The sequence below is a fragment of the Salmo salar genome, chromosome 18 (assembly GCF_965601325.2).
Source record: "Salmo salar chromosome 18, fSalSal1, whole genome shotgun sequence".
Taxonomy (NCBI): domain Eukaryota; kingdom Metazoa; phylum Chordata; class Actinopteri; order Salmoniformes; family Salmonidae; genus Salmo; species Salmo salar.
Genome location: NC_138308.1, coordinates 94,475,221 through 94,493,217, shown reverse-complemented (window position 1 = coordinate 94,493,217; position 17,997 = coordinate 94,475,221). Strand labels below are relative to the sequence as shown.

General features: G+C 40.5%; 1 protein-coding gene across 1 annotated transcript; it reads right to left on the bottom strand.

Moving 5' to 3' along the window:
- Positions 1–4,077: 4,077 nt before the first annotated feature.
- On the bottom strand, positions 4,078–17,397 carry LOC123728766 (uncharacterized). Its single transcript, XM_045701628.2, has 3 exons — positions 17,127–17,397; positions 9,532–9,969; positions 4,078–6,840 (listed from the first exon to the last, which is right to left on the bottom strand). The coding sequence occupies exons 1-3, from the start codon at positions 17,290–17,292 to the stop codon at positions 5,054–5,056; spliced, it is 2,391 nt and encodes a 796-aa protein (XP_045557584.2). The 5' UTR covers positions 17,293–17,397; the 3' UTR covers positions 4,078–5,053.
- Between the last annotated feature and the right edge of the window lie 600 nt (positions 17,398–17,997).

Here is a 17,997-nt window from a genome sequence, read left to right as displayed (position 1 = left end):
AGTCCAGTATAGTTCAGTCCAGTATAGTCCAGTTCCGTCCAGTAGAGTTAAGTATAGTCCAGTACAGAATAGTCCAGTCCAGTATAGTTCAGTCCAGTATAGTTCAGTGTAGTCCAGTCCAGTTCAGTCCAGTATAGTTCAGTCCAGTATAGTCCAGTCCAGTATAGTTCAGTGTAGTCCAGCATAGTTCAGTTCAGTATAGTTCAGTCCAGTATAGTCCAGTATAGTTCAGTGTAGTTCAGTATAGTCCAGTCCAGTATAGTTCAGTCCGGTATAGTCCAGTCCAGTATAGTCCAGTATAGTCCAGTATAGTTCAGTCCAGTATTGTTTAGTCCAGTATAGTTTAGTCCAGTCTGGTCCAGGAGAGTTCAGTCCAGTATAGTCCAGTCCAGTATAGTTTAGTTCAGTCCAGTATAGTTCAGTATAGTCCAGTCCAGTATAGTCCAGTATAGTTTAGTTAAGTATAGTCCAGTCCAGTTTAGTTCAGTCCAGTATAGTCCAGTATAGTTCAGTCCAGTATAGTTCAGTCCAGTATAGTCCAGTCCAGTATAGTTCAGTCCAGTCCGGTCCAGTATAGTTCAGTCCAGTTCAGTCCAGTATAGTTTAGTTCAGTCCAGTATTGTCCAGTCCAGTCCAGTATAGTTCAGTATAGTCCATTCCAGTATAGTTCAGTCCAGTTCAGTCAAGTATAGTTTAGTTCAGTAAAGTATAGTTTAGTTCAGTATAGTTCAGTATAGTTCAGTCCAGTATAGTTCAGCATAGTCCAGTCCAGTATAGTTCAGTCCAGTCCGGTCCAGTATAGTCCGGGCCAGTATAGTTCAGTATAGTTTAGTCCAGTATAGTTTAGTTCCGTCCAGTATAGTCCATTCCAGTATAGTTTAGTCCAGTATAGTCCAGTCCAGTATAGTTCAGTCAAGTATAGTCCAGTCCAGTATAGTCCAGTCCAGTATAGTTCAGTATAGTTTAGTTCAGTTTAGTTCAGTATAGTCCAGTATAGTCCAGTCCAGTATAGTTCAGTTCAGTTTAGTTCAGTATAGTCCAGTATAGTCCAGTCCAGTGTAGTCCAGTCCAGTATAGTTCAGTCCAGTATAGTTCAGTGTAGTCCAGTCCAGTATAGTTCAGTCCAGTGTAGTTCAGTGTAGTCCAGTCCAGTATAGTTCAGTCCAGTATACTTCAGTGTAGTCCAGTCCAGTATAGTCCAGTCCAGTATAGTTCAGTCCAGTATAGTTCAGTCCAGTTCAGTCCAGTCCAGTATAGTCCAGTCCAGTATAGTTCAGTTCAGTTTAGTTCAGTATAGTCCAGTATAGTTCAGTTCAGTATAGTACAGTATAGTTCAGTCCAGTACAGTTTAGTTCAGTATAGTCCAGTATAGTTCAGTCCAGTATAGTTCAGTATAGTTCAGTATAGTCCAGTCCAGTATAGTCCAGTTCAGTATAGTCCAGTATAGTCCAGTCCAGTATAGTTCAGTATAGCCCAGTCCAGTATAGTACAGTCCAGTTGTGTCCAGTATAGTTCAGTCCAGTATAGTTCAGTCCAGTATAGTTCAGTCCAGTAGTGTTCAGTACAGTATAGTTCAGTCCAATATAGTTCAGTGCAGTCCAGTATAGTCCAGTCCAGTCCAGTATAGTTTAGTCCAGTCCGGTCAGGTAGAGTTTAGTCCAGTATAGTTCAGTCCAGTATAGTCCAGTATAGTCCAGTCCAGTTCAATCCAGTATAGTCCAGTCCAGTATAGTTTAGTCCAGTCCTGTCCAGTAGAGTTCAGTTTATTCCAGTATAGTCTAGTATAGTCCAGTCCAGTATAGTTCAGTCCAGTATAGTTCAGTATAGTTCAGTCCAGTCCGGTCCAGTATAGTTCAGTATAGTCCAGTCCAGTATAGTCCAGTATAGTCCAGTCCAATATAGTTCAGTCCAGTATAGTTCAGTATAGTCCAGTCCAGTATAGTTCAGTATAGTCCAGTCCAGTATAGTTCAGTATAGTCCAGTCCAGTATAGTTCAGTATAGTTCAGTCCAGTATAGTCCAGTCCAGTATAGTCCAGTCCAGTATAGTTTAGTTCAGTCCAGTACAGTTTAGTCCAGTATAGTCCACTATAGTCCAGTCTAGTATAGTTTATTTTAGTCCAGTATAGTCCAGTATAGTTTAGTCCAGTATAGTCCAGTATAGTCCAGTTTAGTCCAGTATAGTTTAGTCCAGTATAGTTTAGTCCAGTATAGTTCAGTCCAGTATAGTTTAGTTCAGTCTAGTATAGTTTAGTTTTGTCCAGTATAGTCCAGTCCAGTATAGTCCAGTCCAGTATAGTTTAGTCCAGGCCAGTATAGTTCAGTATAGTCCAGTATAGTTCAGTTCAGAAAAGTTTATTCAGTATAGTCCACTATAGTCCAGTCTAGTATAGTTTATTTTTGTCCAGTATAGTCCAGTATAGTTTAGTCCAGTATAGTTCAGCATAGTCCAGTATAGTTTATTTTAGTCCAGTATAGTTCAGTCCAGTATAGTTCAGTCCAGTATAGTTCAGTTCAGTGTAGTTCAGTCCAGTATAGTCCAGTATAGTCCAGTATAGTTTAGTCCAGTATAGTTCAGCATAGTCCAGTATAGTTTATTTTAGTCCAGTATAGTCCAGTCCAGTATAGTTTAGTTCAGTCTAGTATAGTTTAGTTTTGTCCAGTATAGTTCAGTATAGTTCAGTATAGTCCAGTATAGTTCAGTATAGTCCAGTCCAGAAAAGTTTAGTTCAGTATAGTCCAGTATAGTCCACTATAGTCCAGTCTAGTATAGTTTATTTTAGTCCAGTATAGTCCAGTATAGTTCAGTCCAGTATAGTTCAGTATAGTCCAGTCCAGTATAGTTCAGTATAGTCCAGTCTAGTATAGTTCAGTCCAGAAAAGTTTAGTTCAGTAGAGTTTAATTCAGTCCAGTATAGTCCAGTCCAGTATAGTTTTGTTCAGTCCAGTATAGTTTAGTTTTGTCCAGTATAGTCCAGTCCAGTATAGTCCAGTCAGTATAGTTTAGTTTAGTCCAGTATAGTCCAGTCCAGTATAGTCCAGTCCAGTATAGTTTAGTCCAGTCCAGTATAGCTTAGTCCAGTATAGTCCAGTCTAGTTTAGTCCAGTATAGCTTAGTCCAGTATAGTCCAGTCCAGTCCAGTATAGTTCAGTCAGTATAGTCCAGTCCAGTATAGTTTAGTCCAGTATAGTCCAGTTCAGTTCAGTCCAGTATAGTTTAGTCCAGTATAGATGCTCGACGTGCGCGAGCAGTGTGGGTGCAACGATTGAATAACTTGTTGATGTGATGTAGCTAGTTCGTTAGCTAAGCTAGCCACTGTAGCTAGTCAGTAACTCCTCCAGTATGTGTTGATGTGATGTAGCTAGTTCGTTAGCTAAGCTAGCCACTGTAGCTAGTCAGTAACTCCTCCAGTATGTGTTGATGTGATGTAGCTAGTTCGTTAGCTAGGCTAGCCACTGTAGCTAGTCAGTAACTCCTCCAGTATGTGTTGATGTGATGTAGCTAGTTTGTTAGCTAAGCTAGCCACTCTAGCTAGTCGGTAAGTCCTCCAGTATGTGTTGATGTGATGTAGCTACTTCGTTAGCTAAGCTAGCCACTGTAGCTAGTCAGTAACTCCTCCAGTATGTGTTGATGTGATGTAGCTAGTTCGTTAGCTAAGCTAGCCACTGTAGCTAGTCAGTAACTCCTCCAGTATGTGTTGACATCATTTCACAGGATTTATTTTTAAACAAAAGCTGTAGAGATCAGTAATAAATACCACTTCTGTAGCCAAATATCATATTCATCTCTTTGGGGGGGGGGGTTAAGCATTACATGACCTGGTATAATGGTGCGTTGATCAGTTATACAGTTAATAAGTTATTTTTGTGTTTTGATGAGATGTTGGCTTGTAATGCAGAGTTGACTTGTAAAGCTCCTCTGTGGCTGCAGAAGCCTAGTTGTGGGTAGACTGTTACTATACTACACAGTACAGTACACTGCTCTTCCTTATGTAGTGGTCCTACACCCCCATCTAGTGGTCGCTTGGTGCTATTACTGCACTGGTACTGTAAGTTGAGCAATAGTTCAGAACGAGGAAGCAGGTCAACACAAGTTTAATTAGGGAAATGTTAAATATTTACATTTTAGTCATTTAGCAGACACTCTTATCCAGAGCGACTTACAGTAGTGAATGCATACATTTCATTTCATGCATTTGTTTTTGTACTGGCCCCCGTGGGAATCGAACCCACAACCCTGGCGTTGCACACCATGCTGGCGTTGCAAACACCATGCTCTACCAACTGAGCCACAGGGAAGGCCGTTATGCATTTGCCACATCCATTAAAAAAAAAAAAATGATAATGAATTATACACGGAGTGGACAAAACATTAAGAACACCTTCCTAATATTGAGTTGAATCCCTTTATGCCCTCAGAACAGCCTCAATTCGTCTGGACATGGACTCTACAAGGTGCTGAAAGCTTTCCACAGGGATGCTGGCCCATGTTGACTCTAATGCTTCCCACAGTTGTGGCAAGTTGGCTGGATGTCCTTTGGTATACTCAGTGTAGACTACACACAAATGCAGCATTCACCTTGATGGGAACTAACATTCTTACATATAAAAACAACAAAAAAAACAATTGTATTCATCCCTTAATCTATTTTCACCAGGATGAGCGACAAACAATGTTGTAATGTGTCTGAGATATGTTGTATTGTAAATAAATGATTCTAATTCAAAAAATAAAAATACAAAAATGCTAAGATTGTTTTACTCCATGGTTTGTAAGCAATGTAATTACGAACACACTTTATGCTATAGCCTCAAAACATGGTAAAACTATCCCATTCTGACTGAAGCTTTTCCCACAGTCACCACAGCTAAAGGGTTTCTCTCCCATTTGAGTCAGTTGTGCGTGGTTAAGGTCTCCCCGCGATTGAAGCTCTTCCCACAGCAACCACAACTAAATGATTTCTCTCCTGTGTGAGTCATTATATGAATAGTTAGGTTATTTTGGAAGCAGGAAGTTTTTCCACTCTGTCCTTGTTTTCTTTCGTCTACCCGTTTTCATCCGTTCTTTCCTTTGTGGACGGAATCTACATGCCTCAGCAGATGAGTCTTACGAGTGAATCTTTTCTCACAGACTGAGCAGCCATGTTGTTTCTCTCCCGTGTGAGTCAGTTTATGAGCTGTTAGGTTGCGCTTGACAAGGAAGCTTTTCCCACAGTCACCACAGCTAAATGATTTCTCTCCCGTGTGAGTCAGTTGATGCCTGGTTAGGTAGCTCTTGACACTGAAGCTTTTCCCACAGTCACCACAGTTAAATGATTTCTCTCCCGTGTGAGTCAGTTTATGAGTGGTTAGGTTGTGCTTGACACGGAAACTTTTCCCACAGTCACCACAGCTAAATGGTTTCTCTTTGCTGTGAGTCAGTTTGTGCGTAGTTAAGGCCTCCTTGCGATTGAAACTTTTCCCACAGTCACCACACATAAATGGTTTCTCTCCTGTGTGAATCAGTTTATGCTTCTGTAGGTCCCCCTTCTGAGTGAAGCTTTTCCCACAGTCACCACAACTAAAAGATTTCTCTCCTGTGTGAATCAGTTTATGCTTCTGTAGGTCCCCCTTCTGAGTGAAGCTTTTCCCACAGTCACTACAACTAAATGGTTTCTCTCCTGTGTGAGTCAATATGTGGAAGGTTAGGTTCGCTCTGCGACTAAAGCTATTCCCACAGTCGCCACAGCTAAATGATTTCTCTCCTGTGTGAGTCAGTTTATGCCTGGTTAGGTGCTGCTTGACACTGAAGCTTTTCCCACAGTCACCACAGTTAAATGATTTCTCTCCTGTGTGAGTCAGTTTATGCCTGGCTAGGTTCTGCTTGACACTGAAGCTTTTCCCACAGTCACCACAGCTAAAAGGTTTCTCACCTGTGTGAATCAGTTTATGAACAGTAAGGGATCCCTTCTGACTGAAGCTTTTCCCACAGTCACCACAGCTAAATGGTTTCTCTCCTGTGTGAATCAGTAAATGTTCAGTTAGGCTCATCTTCTGATTGAAGCTTTTCCCACAGTCACCACAGCTAAAAGGTTTCTCTCCTTTGTGAATCCTCATGTGCCTGGGGAGACCACCTTTGTGTTTGAAGGTCTTGCTACAAACAGGGCAGGTATAGGGTTTCCCACCGTGACAGAGTCGGACATGGGCCTTCAGTTTACAGGTGGAATTGTAGCGTTGTTTGCAGAATCTACATTCACTGGGTCTCTTCTTGCTGAGAGTCACATGTCTCTGCAGATCAGCTTTCAGAGCAAACGTTTCTCCACAGTCACGGCAGTGATGAGTTTTTCTAGCTGTGGTGCTGGGTTTGGAACAGTGTTTCTCCAATGGTGGGCTTGGATCCAATGGTGGGCTTGGATCCAATGGTGGGCTGCTGTCAAGTCCTACTGTGTCGCTGCTTACAGCTGAGCTGTGGCTGGAGGCATTGTTTTGATTATCTGGAGGGTCACAGGGAATGTTGAGACCCTTAATGTGGGTCACAGTGACAAAAGGTTTCAGATCCACTGGTTTAGAGTCACTCTCTCCGTTCTCCACAGTCCGGGTTTGGGGAAGAGTCAAGGACCAAAGTGGGTCCTCCAGATCACATTCACTTTTCACACAGGAAGGAGTGAATATGGAGTCTTTGGTATCAAAGAGCCCTTGAAGCTGCTCTTCCTCCTGACTGGTCCTGACTTCCTCCTGTTCCTCTTTAATCTGTGTGGGCTCTGGGTCCTCCTGCCCCAGACTGGGGCTCCACTCCAGCTCACAGTGCTGCTGCTCAGGGGGAACTTCCTCTTCAGAGAGAGAAAGAGAGAACTGCAGGGAGTCTGGAGGGAAGGAGAGGAGGAACAGATGTTATTTATATACTACAGAATTAAATAGAACACTTGAATCACAAATGTGAATTATATATATTTTTTAATTGAAAACGTCTTTATTGGCATTGATCCAACATAATAACAGGAGCTAAAATAATGTGCAAAACAGATAAAACATTTTTTACTGCTCCCAAACTTGATATTTTAATAAAGCTTGTACACGTCCTAATAATTTGAGATATTTCTCAGAAAACTAGATGTTTTGATCACCGTATGCTTACTTCTATTATGACCTCACGGCGTTTAAGATGAGCAGAGTCAGGGGTCTACAGGACTGAAGCCGTACTCTGCCTACTGCCATCATCAATATAATATTGAATTACTAGTGTGAACGTAAACGTACTCACAGTCTCTAATGAAATGCATTGGAGTCAGAAAGGCTGTGCTATATAAGCTATTTTAAATAATCTTTTCCTGACAAATAACTTTTTAATTATGCCCGGTGAATCTTAGCTATATTATAAACTGTTCTTTAAAAATGGATGCAATGGAGATCCCTGTTACCGGTGTCATGACGTTGGCCTGTGGGTAAGTTTTATGACACCCCCCCCCCCCCAATAAATACATTTCTCCCTTCCCCTCTCTGAATCTACTGAAGGACTTGAATAGCCTGTGTTAAATATAGAGAGTCTGGGAACATCAAACACATGGGGAAAGGAACCATATTTTGTTAATAAAACCAGTTGGAAATATGCTTGATAACGTAATGAGTATGGATTTCATATCAGTTGTCATCTGAGACATTATGATTGATGACAGGACGACATAAACTGTACCTGAGAAAGTATACGCCCTCTAGTTATCAGAGTCACATGGAATTGTTATGCAATTGAAATGTTTGATATTGAAAATGTTTGTTAGGAGATGAAATGTAATTTTAGCTTCCAAATGAGAGAATTGGGTTTTCATAAGGAAAGTGCCCTGCTTGATCAGTGGCCCACCCCTGTGAAGAGTCAGGGGTTATAAACGATGAAACACCTCCCTCCCCCTCTCCACTATATAAGCCTTTGATGAAAAGATAACCACGTTGTTCCAGTACAGGAGGTCTGCAGCCTCTACGTTAGAAGGACACACATGTCAAGGACAGAACTAAGCCAACCTCGGCGTGAGCTATGGTATGAACTGGTATGAACTTTGAGCTTATTCACTACAGAAGTGCTACTTCCTAGCCGCTGTAACGTGGGCTAGGAAAGGACGGACGACGGATCCAGTCTAACAGACGGACGAAGATACCACCACGTATCCAATTTACCACCAGAGACATTCTTGCGAGGACAGGAAGGTCTGTTGGCCAACCCGGCCAGCATCTACGACCAATCTACCGAAGCGCAGCTCAGAGTAAATATTTATTGCATTTTCCTTTTCCAAATGGGCGGTAATTTAGAATGCATAAGATAATGTATTTACGATAGCATAGCTGCTGTTTCTGTGTTCCTAAATCTTCCCGCTCTTTCATTCAAGCCCATCCCCCTTTCCTTTGTGTAACCAGCTTTCATACAGGTTCCGTCCACCAGGACGTTTTCTGTATGACATCATTGTATTCTGTGTATTTGTAATTCTGTGTGATTAGTTAGGTATTTAGTAAATAAATAATTAAACCCAATTTTGTATTGCTGATTCAACTTGTTAGCCAGGGTTCGTGAAGATAACCAAGAATTTACAACTTTCATTATGAGACTGAAAATAAAACAAGGGTTAATATTGACTGCTATCGATGTAAAATATTACAAAGTATTTTAAGAGTTTATTCGGAAGATAACGGCTCTGTAAACGTTCTTCCGTGGTGCCCCGACTTTCTAGTTAATTACATTTACATGATTAGCTTAATCAGGTAATATTAATTACAGAGAAATCATTTTATAAGTTAGCATGTCATATCACTTAATCCGGCATAGCCAAAGACACGACACCGGAAACAATTTATTAACTAAGTAGAACCGTAGCTAGCTAGGTATTACCGTAAATTTTGGACTATAAGCCGCAACTTTTTTCCCACGCTTTGAACCTCGCGGCTTAAACAATGACGCGGCTAATATATGGATTTTTCCCGCTTTCAAAAAAAATTTTCTACAAAAAACGCACATTCTGTGACGTGCTCAGTTTTTTGGCGGCATGAAGCTTTCATTAGACCAATGAAATTGCCGAACGGGTTAAGGTCAAACAACTTTTTTTGTTTACTGTTTAGATTAAATTGAGCGCTCTCAAATTTCCCATCATTCTGATTACGGTAGTCATTTTGTCACCCTCATCATGTCAAAGACACAGAGAAATGCATATGATGCAGCTTTCAAGTTGAAGGCGATTGATCTGGCTGTTGGAAAAGGAAATAGAGCTGCTGCACGGGAGCTTGGTCTTAATGAGTCGATGATAAGACGTTGGAAACAGCAGCGTGAGGAATTGACTCAGTGCAAAAAGACAACTAAAGCTTACTGCTAATTTTTTATTTTTTGTTACAAGCCGTGTTTCGTTAAAGCCTGTGTAAAGTTAATTTGTTTCAATGTACTGGTAGGCACCTGCGGCTTATAGACATGTGCGGCTTATTTATATTCCAAATAATATATATTTTTTAAATTCAGTGGGTGCGGCTTATATTCAGGTGGGCTTAATAGTCCGGAAATTACGGTAGATCTACGTACAAACCTATTCTATATAGTTTTATCTCTGGTGTCCTCCCCAGCAGTCTCCGTAGCAGATCATTCTCTTCCTGGTACTCTGCTACAGTTTCCTCAACCGCACCAAGAATCTCCACAGCAGCAGATTCCGTTAAACATTCATTTAACAACACACGAAACAACTGTAGTTTAGACGTTTTCAGTGGACTGAGAGTTGGGTGTTCAGCTAGTATGGCTTCTTGATGTGGGTCCATCTGATCACATTCACTTTTCACACAGGAAGGAGTGAATGTGGAGTCTTTGGTATCAAAGAACCCTTGAAGCTGCTCTTCCTGCTGACTGGTCCTGACTTCCTCTTGTTCCTCTTTCATCTTTCTGGTCTCTGGGTCCTTCTGTCCCAGACTGGGGCTCCACTCCTGCTGCTCAGGGGGAACCTCCTCTTCAGAGACAGAGAGCTGCAGGGAGTCTGGAGGGAAGGAGAGGAATAGCAGAGGTTTACACTCCCCTATGTATTTATTTAGACAGTGAAACTAACATTTACAAATGTGGCTCTATACTCCAGAATTTGGGATTTGAGATCAAATGTTTTATATGTGGTGACAATACAGAATGTCACCTTTTATTTGAGGGAATTTTCATAAGATCTGTTTTAACCATTTAGAAATCAAAGCACTTTATGCATCTAGTCCCCCAACGTGAAGAAGTCAAAAGCGTTTGGATAAATTAACTTAGTGTATTACAGTAGTCAGAAGTGTAGTATTTGATCCCATATTCCTTACACACATTAAGCTTGTGAAACCACATACTTGTTGAATACATTAGCAGGGGTGGGTATAACTTGGGGAACGTTCCAACAGGAATCTGTTCTCAAAACTACGTAAATAACAAGGATGTCAACAAACAATGCATACAACGTAGCCTGATCAACTCACCACCTAGCTAACTAGCTGCCGAATAGGCATCAACTCACCACCTAGCTAGCTGCCGAATAGGCATCAACTCACCACCTAGCTAACTAGCTGCCGAATAGGCATCTGCTCACCACCTAGCTAACTAGCTGCCGAATAGGCATCTGCTCACCACCTAGCTAACTAGCTGCCGAATAGGCATCTGCTCACCACCTAGCTAACTAGCTGCCGAATAGGCATCTACTCACCACCTAGCTAACTAGCTGCCGAATAGGCATCTACTCACCACCTAGCTAACTAGCTGCCGAATAGGCATCTACTCACCACCTAGCTAACTAGCTGCCGAATAGGCATCTACTCACCACCTATCTAACTAGCTGCCGAAAAGGCATCAACTCACCACCCAGCTAACTAGCTGCCGAATAGGCTTCAACCCACCACCCAGCTAACTAGCTGCCGAGTAGGCATCAACTCACCACCTAGCTAACTAGCTGCCGAGTAGGCATCAACTCACCACCTAGCTAACTAGCTGACGAATAGGCATCAACTCACCACCCAGCTAACTAGCTGCCGAATAGGCATCAACTCACCACCCAGCTAACTAGCTGCCGAATAGGCATCAACTCACCACCCAGCTAACTAGCTGCCGAATAGGCATCAGCTAACTAGCTGCCGGATAGGCATCAACTCACCACCTAGCTAACTAGCTGCCGGATAGGCATCAACTCACCACCTAGCTAACTAGCTGCCGAATAGACATCAACTCACCACCCAGCTAACTAGCTGCCGAATAGGCATCAACTCACCACCTAGCTAACTAGCTGCCGAAAAGGCATCAACTCACCACCTAGCTAACTAGCTGCCGAATAGGCTTCAACCCACCACCCAGCTAACTAGCTGCCGAATAGGCATCAACCCACCACCCAGCTAACTAGCTGCCGAATAGGCATCAACTCACCACCTAGCTAACTAGCTGCCGAGTAGGCATCAACTCACCACCTAGCTAACTAGCTGCCGAATAGGCATCAACTCACCACCTAGCTAACTAGCTGCCGAATAGGCATCAACTCACCACCTAGCTAACTAGCTGCCGAATAGGCATCAACTCACCACCTAGCTAACTAGCTGCCGGATAGGCATCAACTCACCACCTAGCTAACTAGCTGCCGAATAGGCATCAACTCACCACCTAGCTAACTAGCTGCCGAATAGACATCAACTCACCACCCAGCTAACTAGCTGCCGAATAGGCATCAACTCACCACCCAGCTAACTAGCTGCCGAATAGGCATCAACTCACCACGTTGCTTATTCTTTTTATTCTTTTTTCCTCTTAGAGTTTAACCATTTATGTTCTTTAATACAAGGCCGACATACAAGTTCCTTACTTTTTTCCCCTTCTACTTGCCTCTTCCATTTTTGTGGTAATGCTGCAATTAATTGGTTGTAATTTTGGGTAGAGCAGACATTTCAATATGTCTGTGTTAGCTGCATGTGTGACATAACTCCACCGGTCCTATTTATAATATCATTCACTAAAATTATACCTGTTCTAAACATTTATTTGAAAAATACATTTTTTTTAATCAGTTAGTATATTTGAATTTAACCACAATATTTGTTGTATTATTTGTTCTGTCTTTTCAGGTGGATTAAACTGAAATTGAAACCAACCTTCTAAGGCTTGTTTAAAAAATAAAGATATTTTGGAGATTATTTCTTTTTCAAACAACCGAAAGTGGGCAGGTGTAATCTGAATAAAGGGGAAAAAGACCATTCTTGAACATAGGATGAGACATTGCAACCAATTTACTAGAGAACCAGTTTGGATTTAAGTATAACTTTTGTATGACTGATGCCTTTAGTGAGAGGTCTAATGCTTCAATATTTAATAATTTCTGCCGTCCGAATTCATATATTCATTATATAAATAGGCCCTTTTAATTTTGTCTGGCTTGCCGTTCCAAATGAAAATGAATATTTTTTGTTCATATAATTTAAAAACAGGTCACTAGGTGTAGGCAAAACCATAAGCAAATAGGTAAACTGTGATATGACTAAAGAGTTAATCAGGGTGATTTTTCCACATATAGACAGGTATTTTCCTTTCCATCGTAGCAAGATCTTATCTATTTTTGCTAACTTTCTATAAAAATGTATTGGAGTGAGATCATTTCTTTCTTTTGGGATTTGTATACAGAGTATGTCCACATCTCCGTCAGACCATTTAATTGGTAAACTACATGATAATGTATAATTAGCATTTTTTTGTGATCCAATATAATATAGTACACTTATCATAATTTGGTTTTAATCCAGAGAGGACAGTAAAAGTATCTAGATCCTTTATGAGGCTGTGGATGGATTCTAATTGTGATTTTAAAAGAAAACATAAATCATCAGCGTACAATGACAGCTTAGTTTTTAAGCCACAGATTTCTAATCCCTTAATGGTATTGTTTGATCTAATCTTAACAGCTAACATTTCGATGGCAATAATAAATAAATATGCCGACAGTGGACAACCTTGTTTTACTCCTCTAGATAGTTTAAAACTTTCTGAGATGTAGCCATTATTTACTATTTTACACCTAGGGTTACTATACATAACTTTAACCCATTTTATAAGAGATTCCCCAAAATTGAAATATTCTAGGCATTTATATATAAACTCCAGTCGTACTTCATCAAAAGCCTTTTCAAAATCAGCTATGAAAACCAGGCCTGGTGTCCCCGATATTTCATAGTGTTCTATTGCTTCCATTAACTGTTGTATATTATCTCCAATGTATCGCCCATGTAAAAAACCTGTCTGATTAGGATGAATAATATCTGACAATACTTTTTTAATTCCATGCGCCAAGCATTTTGCTAGGATTTTTGCATCACAACACTGAAGTGTAAGAGGTCTCCAATTTTTTTAATGGACTGGATCTTTATATATACCACTTGGATCCTGTTTCAGTAATAATGAAATCAGAACTTCTTGTTGCGTGTCTGATAATCTACCGTTTATATAGGAGTGGTAAAACATGCTAATAATGGTCCTCTGATTATATCAAAAAAAGTTTTGTATACTTCCACTGGTATGCCATCCAGCCCTGGAGATTTCCCAGCCTTAAAGGCCCCAATTGCATCAAGAAGTTCCTCCTCTGTAATTTGGCCTTCACATGAGTCTTTCTGTACAGATGTTAATTTTACATTATTATTAGGAAAAAAATCCATAAAATTTGTTTCAGTTAGTGGAGATGTAGGAGACTAAAACTAAAACATATTCTTAAAAAGTACTTTACTTCCTCTTTCAAAATATAATTTGGTGAATCATGCGTGACTCCATTTGTAACAAGTTTTAATACATTTTTTTGGAAGCATTTCTATATTGAAGATTGAAAAATAATTTGGTGCATTTTTTCCCAGATTCCATCCAGTTCGCTTTAATTTTCTAATATATAACACTGGATCTTTCTTGAATAAGTTCCTTCATTTATTTTTATTTTCCTCTAACTTATTCTGTGCCTCTATGGAACCGTTTTTATTGCTATCTAACTGTACATTTAGTCCTTCAATTTCCTTTGTTAATATGGACTCTTATGATCTAAATTGCTTTTGTTTTATAGATGAGTACTGAATTGCATGGCCTCTAAAGGCACATTTAAAAGTGTCCCATACAATAAGGGGATCTGCTGTACCTATGTTATGTCTGAAAAAGTCAGTTATAAATTCTTCTGTCCTAGTTCTAAACAATTTATCATCTAGTAAGCTTTGATTAAATTTCCAATACCCTCGACCACGTGGAAATTCTGTAAGAGTAATATATATGCCAATTATGTGATGATCCGACCGCATTCTGTATTTTCACGGCTGGATAAAAAAACGTACCCGATTTAATCTGCTTACTACTCCTGCCCAGTAACTAGAATATGCATATAATTATTGGCTTTGGATAGAAAACACTCCAAAGTTTCTAAAACTGTTTGAATGGTGTCTGTGAGTATAACAGAACTCAAATGGCAGGTCAAAACCTGAGAGATTCCTTTACAGGAAGTGGTCTGTCTGACCATTTCTTGAACTTCTTTGCCATCTCTATCTTTTACAAAGGATCTCTGCTCTAACGTGACACTTCCTACGTCTTCCATGGGCGCTCAGAGCCCGGAAAAAACCTGAATGTCGTCATCCCAGCCCCAGGCTGAAACACATTATCGCCTTTCTCAAGTGGCCGATCAAGGGACTGCGGGCTTAGGCGTGTGCCCTGGCTGCCCCCGTCTTTGTGATTTTTCCTCTGTTTGCCGAAAAGGAGATTCCCGGTCGGAATATTATCGCTTTTTTACAAGATAAATTGCATAAAAATTGATTTTAAACAGCGGTTGACATGCTTCGAAGTACGGTAATGGAATATTTAGATTTTTTTTGTCACGAATTGCGCCATGCGCACGACCCTGATTTACCATTTCGGATAGTGTCTGGGACGCACGAACAAAACGCCGCTATTCGGATATAACGATGGATTATTTTGGACCAAACCAACATTTGTTATTGAAGTAGCAGTCCTGGGAGTGCATTCTGACGAAGACAACAAAAGGTAATCAAACTTTTATAATAGTAAATCTGATTTTGGTGAAGGCTAAACTTGCCGGGTGTCTAAATAGCTAGCCCGTGATGGCTGGGCTATGTACTTAGAATATTGCAAAATGTGCTTTCACCAAAAAGCTATTTTAAAATCGGACATATCGAGTGCATAGAGGAGTTCTGTATCTATAATTCTTAAAATAATTGTTATGCTTTTTGTGAACGTTTATCGTGAGTAATTTAGTAAATTGTTAGCAAATTCCCGGAAGTTTGCGGGGGGTATGCTAGTTCTGAACGTCACATGCTAATGTAAAAAGCTGTTTTTTTAATATAAATATGAACTTGATTGAACAAAACATGCATGTATTGTATAACATAATGTCCTAGGTGTGTCATCTGATGAAGATCATCAAAGGTTAGTGCTGCATTTAGCTGTCTTCTGGGTTTTTGTGACATTATATGCTAGCTTGAAAAATGGGTGTCTGATTATTTCTGGCTTGGTACTCTGCTGACATAATCTAATGTTTTGCTTTCGCTGTAAAGCCTTTTTGAAATCGGACAGTGTGGTTAGATAAAGGAGAGTCTTGTCTTTAAAATGCTGTGAAATAGTCATATGTTTGAAAAATTGAAGTTTTTGTATTTTTGAGGAATTTGTAATTCGCGCCACGCCTATCATTGGATATTGGAGCAGGTGTTCCGCTAGCGGAACGTCTAGATGTAAGAGGTTAAATGCATGCTCTTCAACCGATCGCTGCCAGCACCTGCCCGCCCGTCCTGCATCACTACTCTGGACGGTTCTGACTTAGAATATGTGGACAATTACAAATACCTAGGTGTCTGGTTTGACTGTAAACTCTCCTTCCAGACTCACATTAAGCATCTCCAATCCAAAATGAAATCTAGAATCGGCTTCCTATATCGCAACAAAGCATGCTTCACTCATACTGCCAAACATTCCCTCGTAAAACTGACTATCCTGCCGATCCTTGACTTCGGTGATGTCATTTACAAAATAGCATCCAACACTCTACTCAACAAACTGGATGCAGTCTATCACAGTGCCATCCATTTTGTCACCAAAGCCCAATATACTACCCACCACTGCGTCCTGTACGTTCTCATTGGCTGGCCCTCGCTTCATATTCGTCGCCAAGCCCACTGGCTCCAGGTCATCTATAAGTCTTTGTTAGGTAAAGCCCCGCCTTATCTCAGCTCACTGGTCACCATAGCAGCACCCACCCATAGCACGCGCTCCAGTAGGTACATTTCACTGGTCATCCCCAAAGCCAATTCCTAATTTGGCCGCCTTTCCTTCCAGTTCTCTGCTGCCAATGACTGGAACGAATTGCAAAACATTTTTTTATGAATGTTTTTTTTATATAAAAAATTTATAAAATTTGCTGGAGACTGATAATTCCCTCACTAACTTTAAGCATCAGCTGTCATAGCAGCTCACAGATCACTGCACCTGTACATAGCCCATCTGTAAATAGCCCATCCTACTACCTCATCCCCATATTGTTATTTTTTTTCTCCTTTGCACCCCAGTATCTCTACTAGCACATTCATCTTCTGCACATCTATCACTCCAGTGTTTATTGCTAAATTGTAATTGTAATCTTACTGCATATAGATTTATTTTTCTATTGTGTTATTGACTGTAAGTTTGTTCATTCCATGTGTAACTCTGTGTTGTTGCTTGTGTCCCACTGCTTTGCACTATCTTGGCCAGGTCAAAGTTGTAAATGAGAACGTATTCTCAACTGGCCTACCTGGTTAAATAAAGGTGAAATAAAAAATAAATAAACATCCATCCCAAAATGCTGACCTCCCCTGTTATTGGGGAGGGGGTGTATGATCTTCATTATTCACGATTTATTCGTGATTATCCGTAATCATAGTAGCAGCCACATGAATGTAGTAGTGTTCAGAAACATTATATTCTTATTTACAATAAAAAACAATGACTGCAAAAGTACAATACGTTACACTTGAAATGTGTGTCATTTAGCAGACGCTCTTATCTGCAGCAATTACAGGATACATCAGGGTTAAGTGCTTTGCTCAAGTGCACATGGACAGATTTTTAACCTAATGTGGAAATAGTGAAGGGGTCTGAATACTTTCCGAATGCACTGTACATACGTACCTGTTCTACATAGCTGAACCTCTGATGTGATCTCCAGCAGTCTCCGTAGCCGATCATTCTCCTCCTGGTATTTCACTACCGTTTTCTCAACTTCCCCGAAAATCTCCACAGCAGCCGAAGTTAAGCGCTCATTTAAAAACACACGAAACGACTGTTGTTTCGACATTTTAAGTTGACTGGTAGCTAGTTAGCTATTCAGCTGCTAGCTTCTTCCACGAGGAAAGAACGATGTTCACAAGAAAGAAAAGTCCACTCGCAAGCTCACTTCCGCCTGTATCAGCGGGTGGCAAGACAATACCACAGCGCATCTATGTGGATGGAGAGTTAACTACAAGGTACAGACCATTTTTTAAATGAAACCTTTATTTGACTAGGCAAGTCAATTAAGAACTAATTATTATTTACAACGACGGCATCCTGGGGAACAGTGGGTTAATTGGCTTGTTCAGAATGACAGATTTTTATCTTGTCAGCTCTGGGATTTGATCCAGCAACCTTTTGATTACTGGCCCAACATTCTAACCACAAGGCTACTTGACACCCAAGACTAGCAGTGATAATAGAAATAGATAACTACATGTGGGGAAAACGTTATAATATGTTATATAACTTATTGTATGAACTGAATTGAAAGACAACTCATTGTAACACAGGCAACTCCTGAAAGCTGCAACGGCTTGGGACTTCATTCTATAGCTGGAGGACTCCTGATATCTCCAGGAGTGAGAAGTATCATTTTTTGTTGTCTTTACTGTTGTGGTATAGTACTGTCTTTTTGCTAACTAGGGCCTGTCTTCCCAGCAGCCTACTTGGTGTGTGAGAGCTGCTGACTGCTCAGTATTTGCAGATAGTTGTTGACACATCATCCAGG

Excerpts from the sequence above, each read along its gene's own strand:
- LOC123728766 (XM_045701628.2), bottom strand. The coding sequence starts at position 17,292 with ATGTCGAAACAACAGTCGTTTCGTGTGTTTTTAAATGAGCGCTTAACT. Across the intron at positions 9,970-17,126 it reads GGTTCAGCTATGTAGAACAG|ACTCCCTGCAGCTCTCTGTC; the intron begins GTACGTATGTAC and ends CCTTCCCTCCAG. Across the intron at positions 6,841-9,531 it reads GATAAAACTATATAGAATAG|ACTCCCTGCAGTTCTCTCTT; the intron begins GTTTGTACGTAG and ends CCTTCCCTCCAG.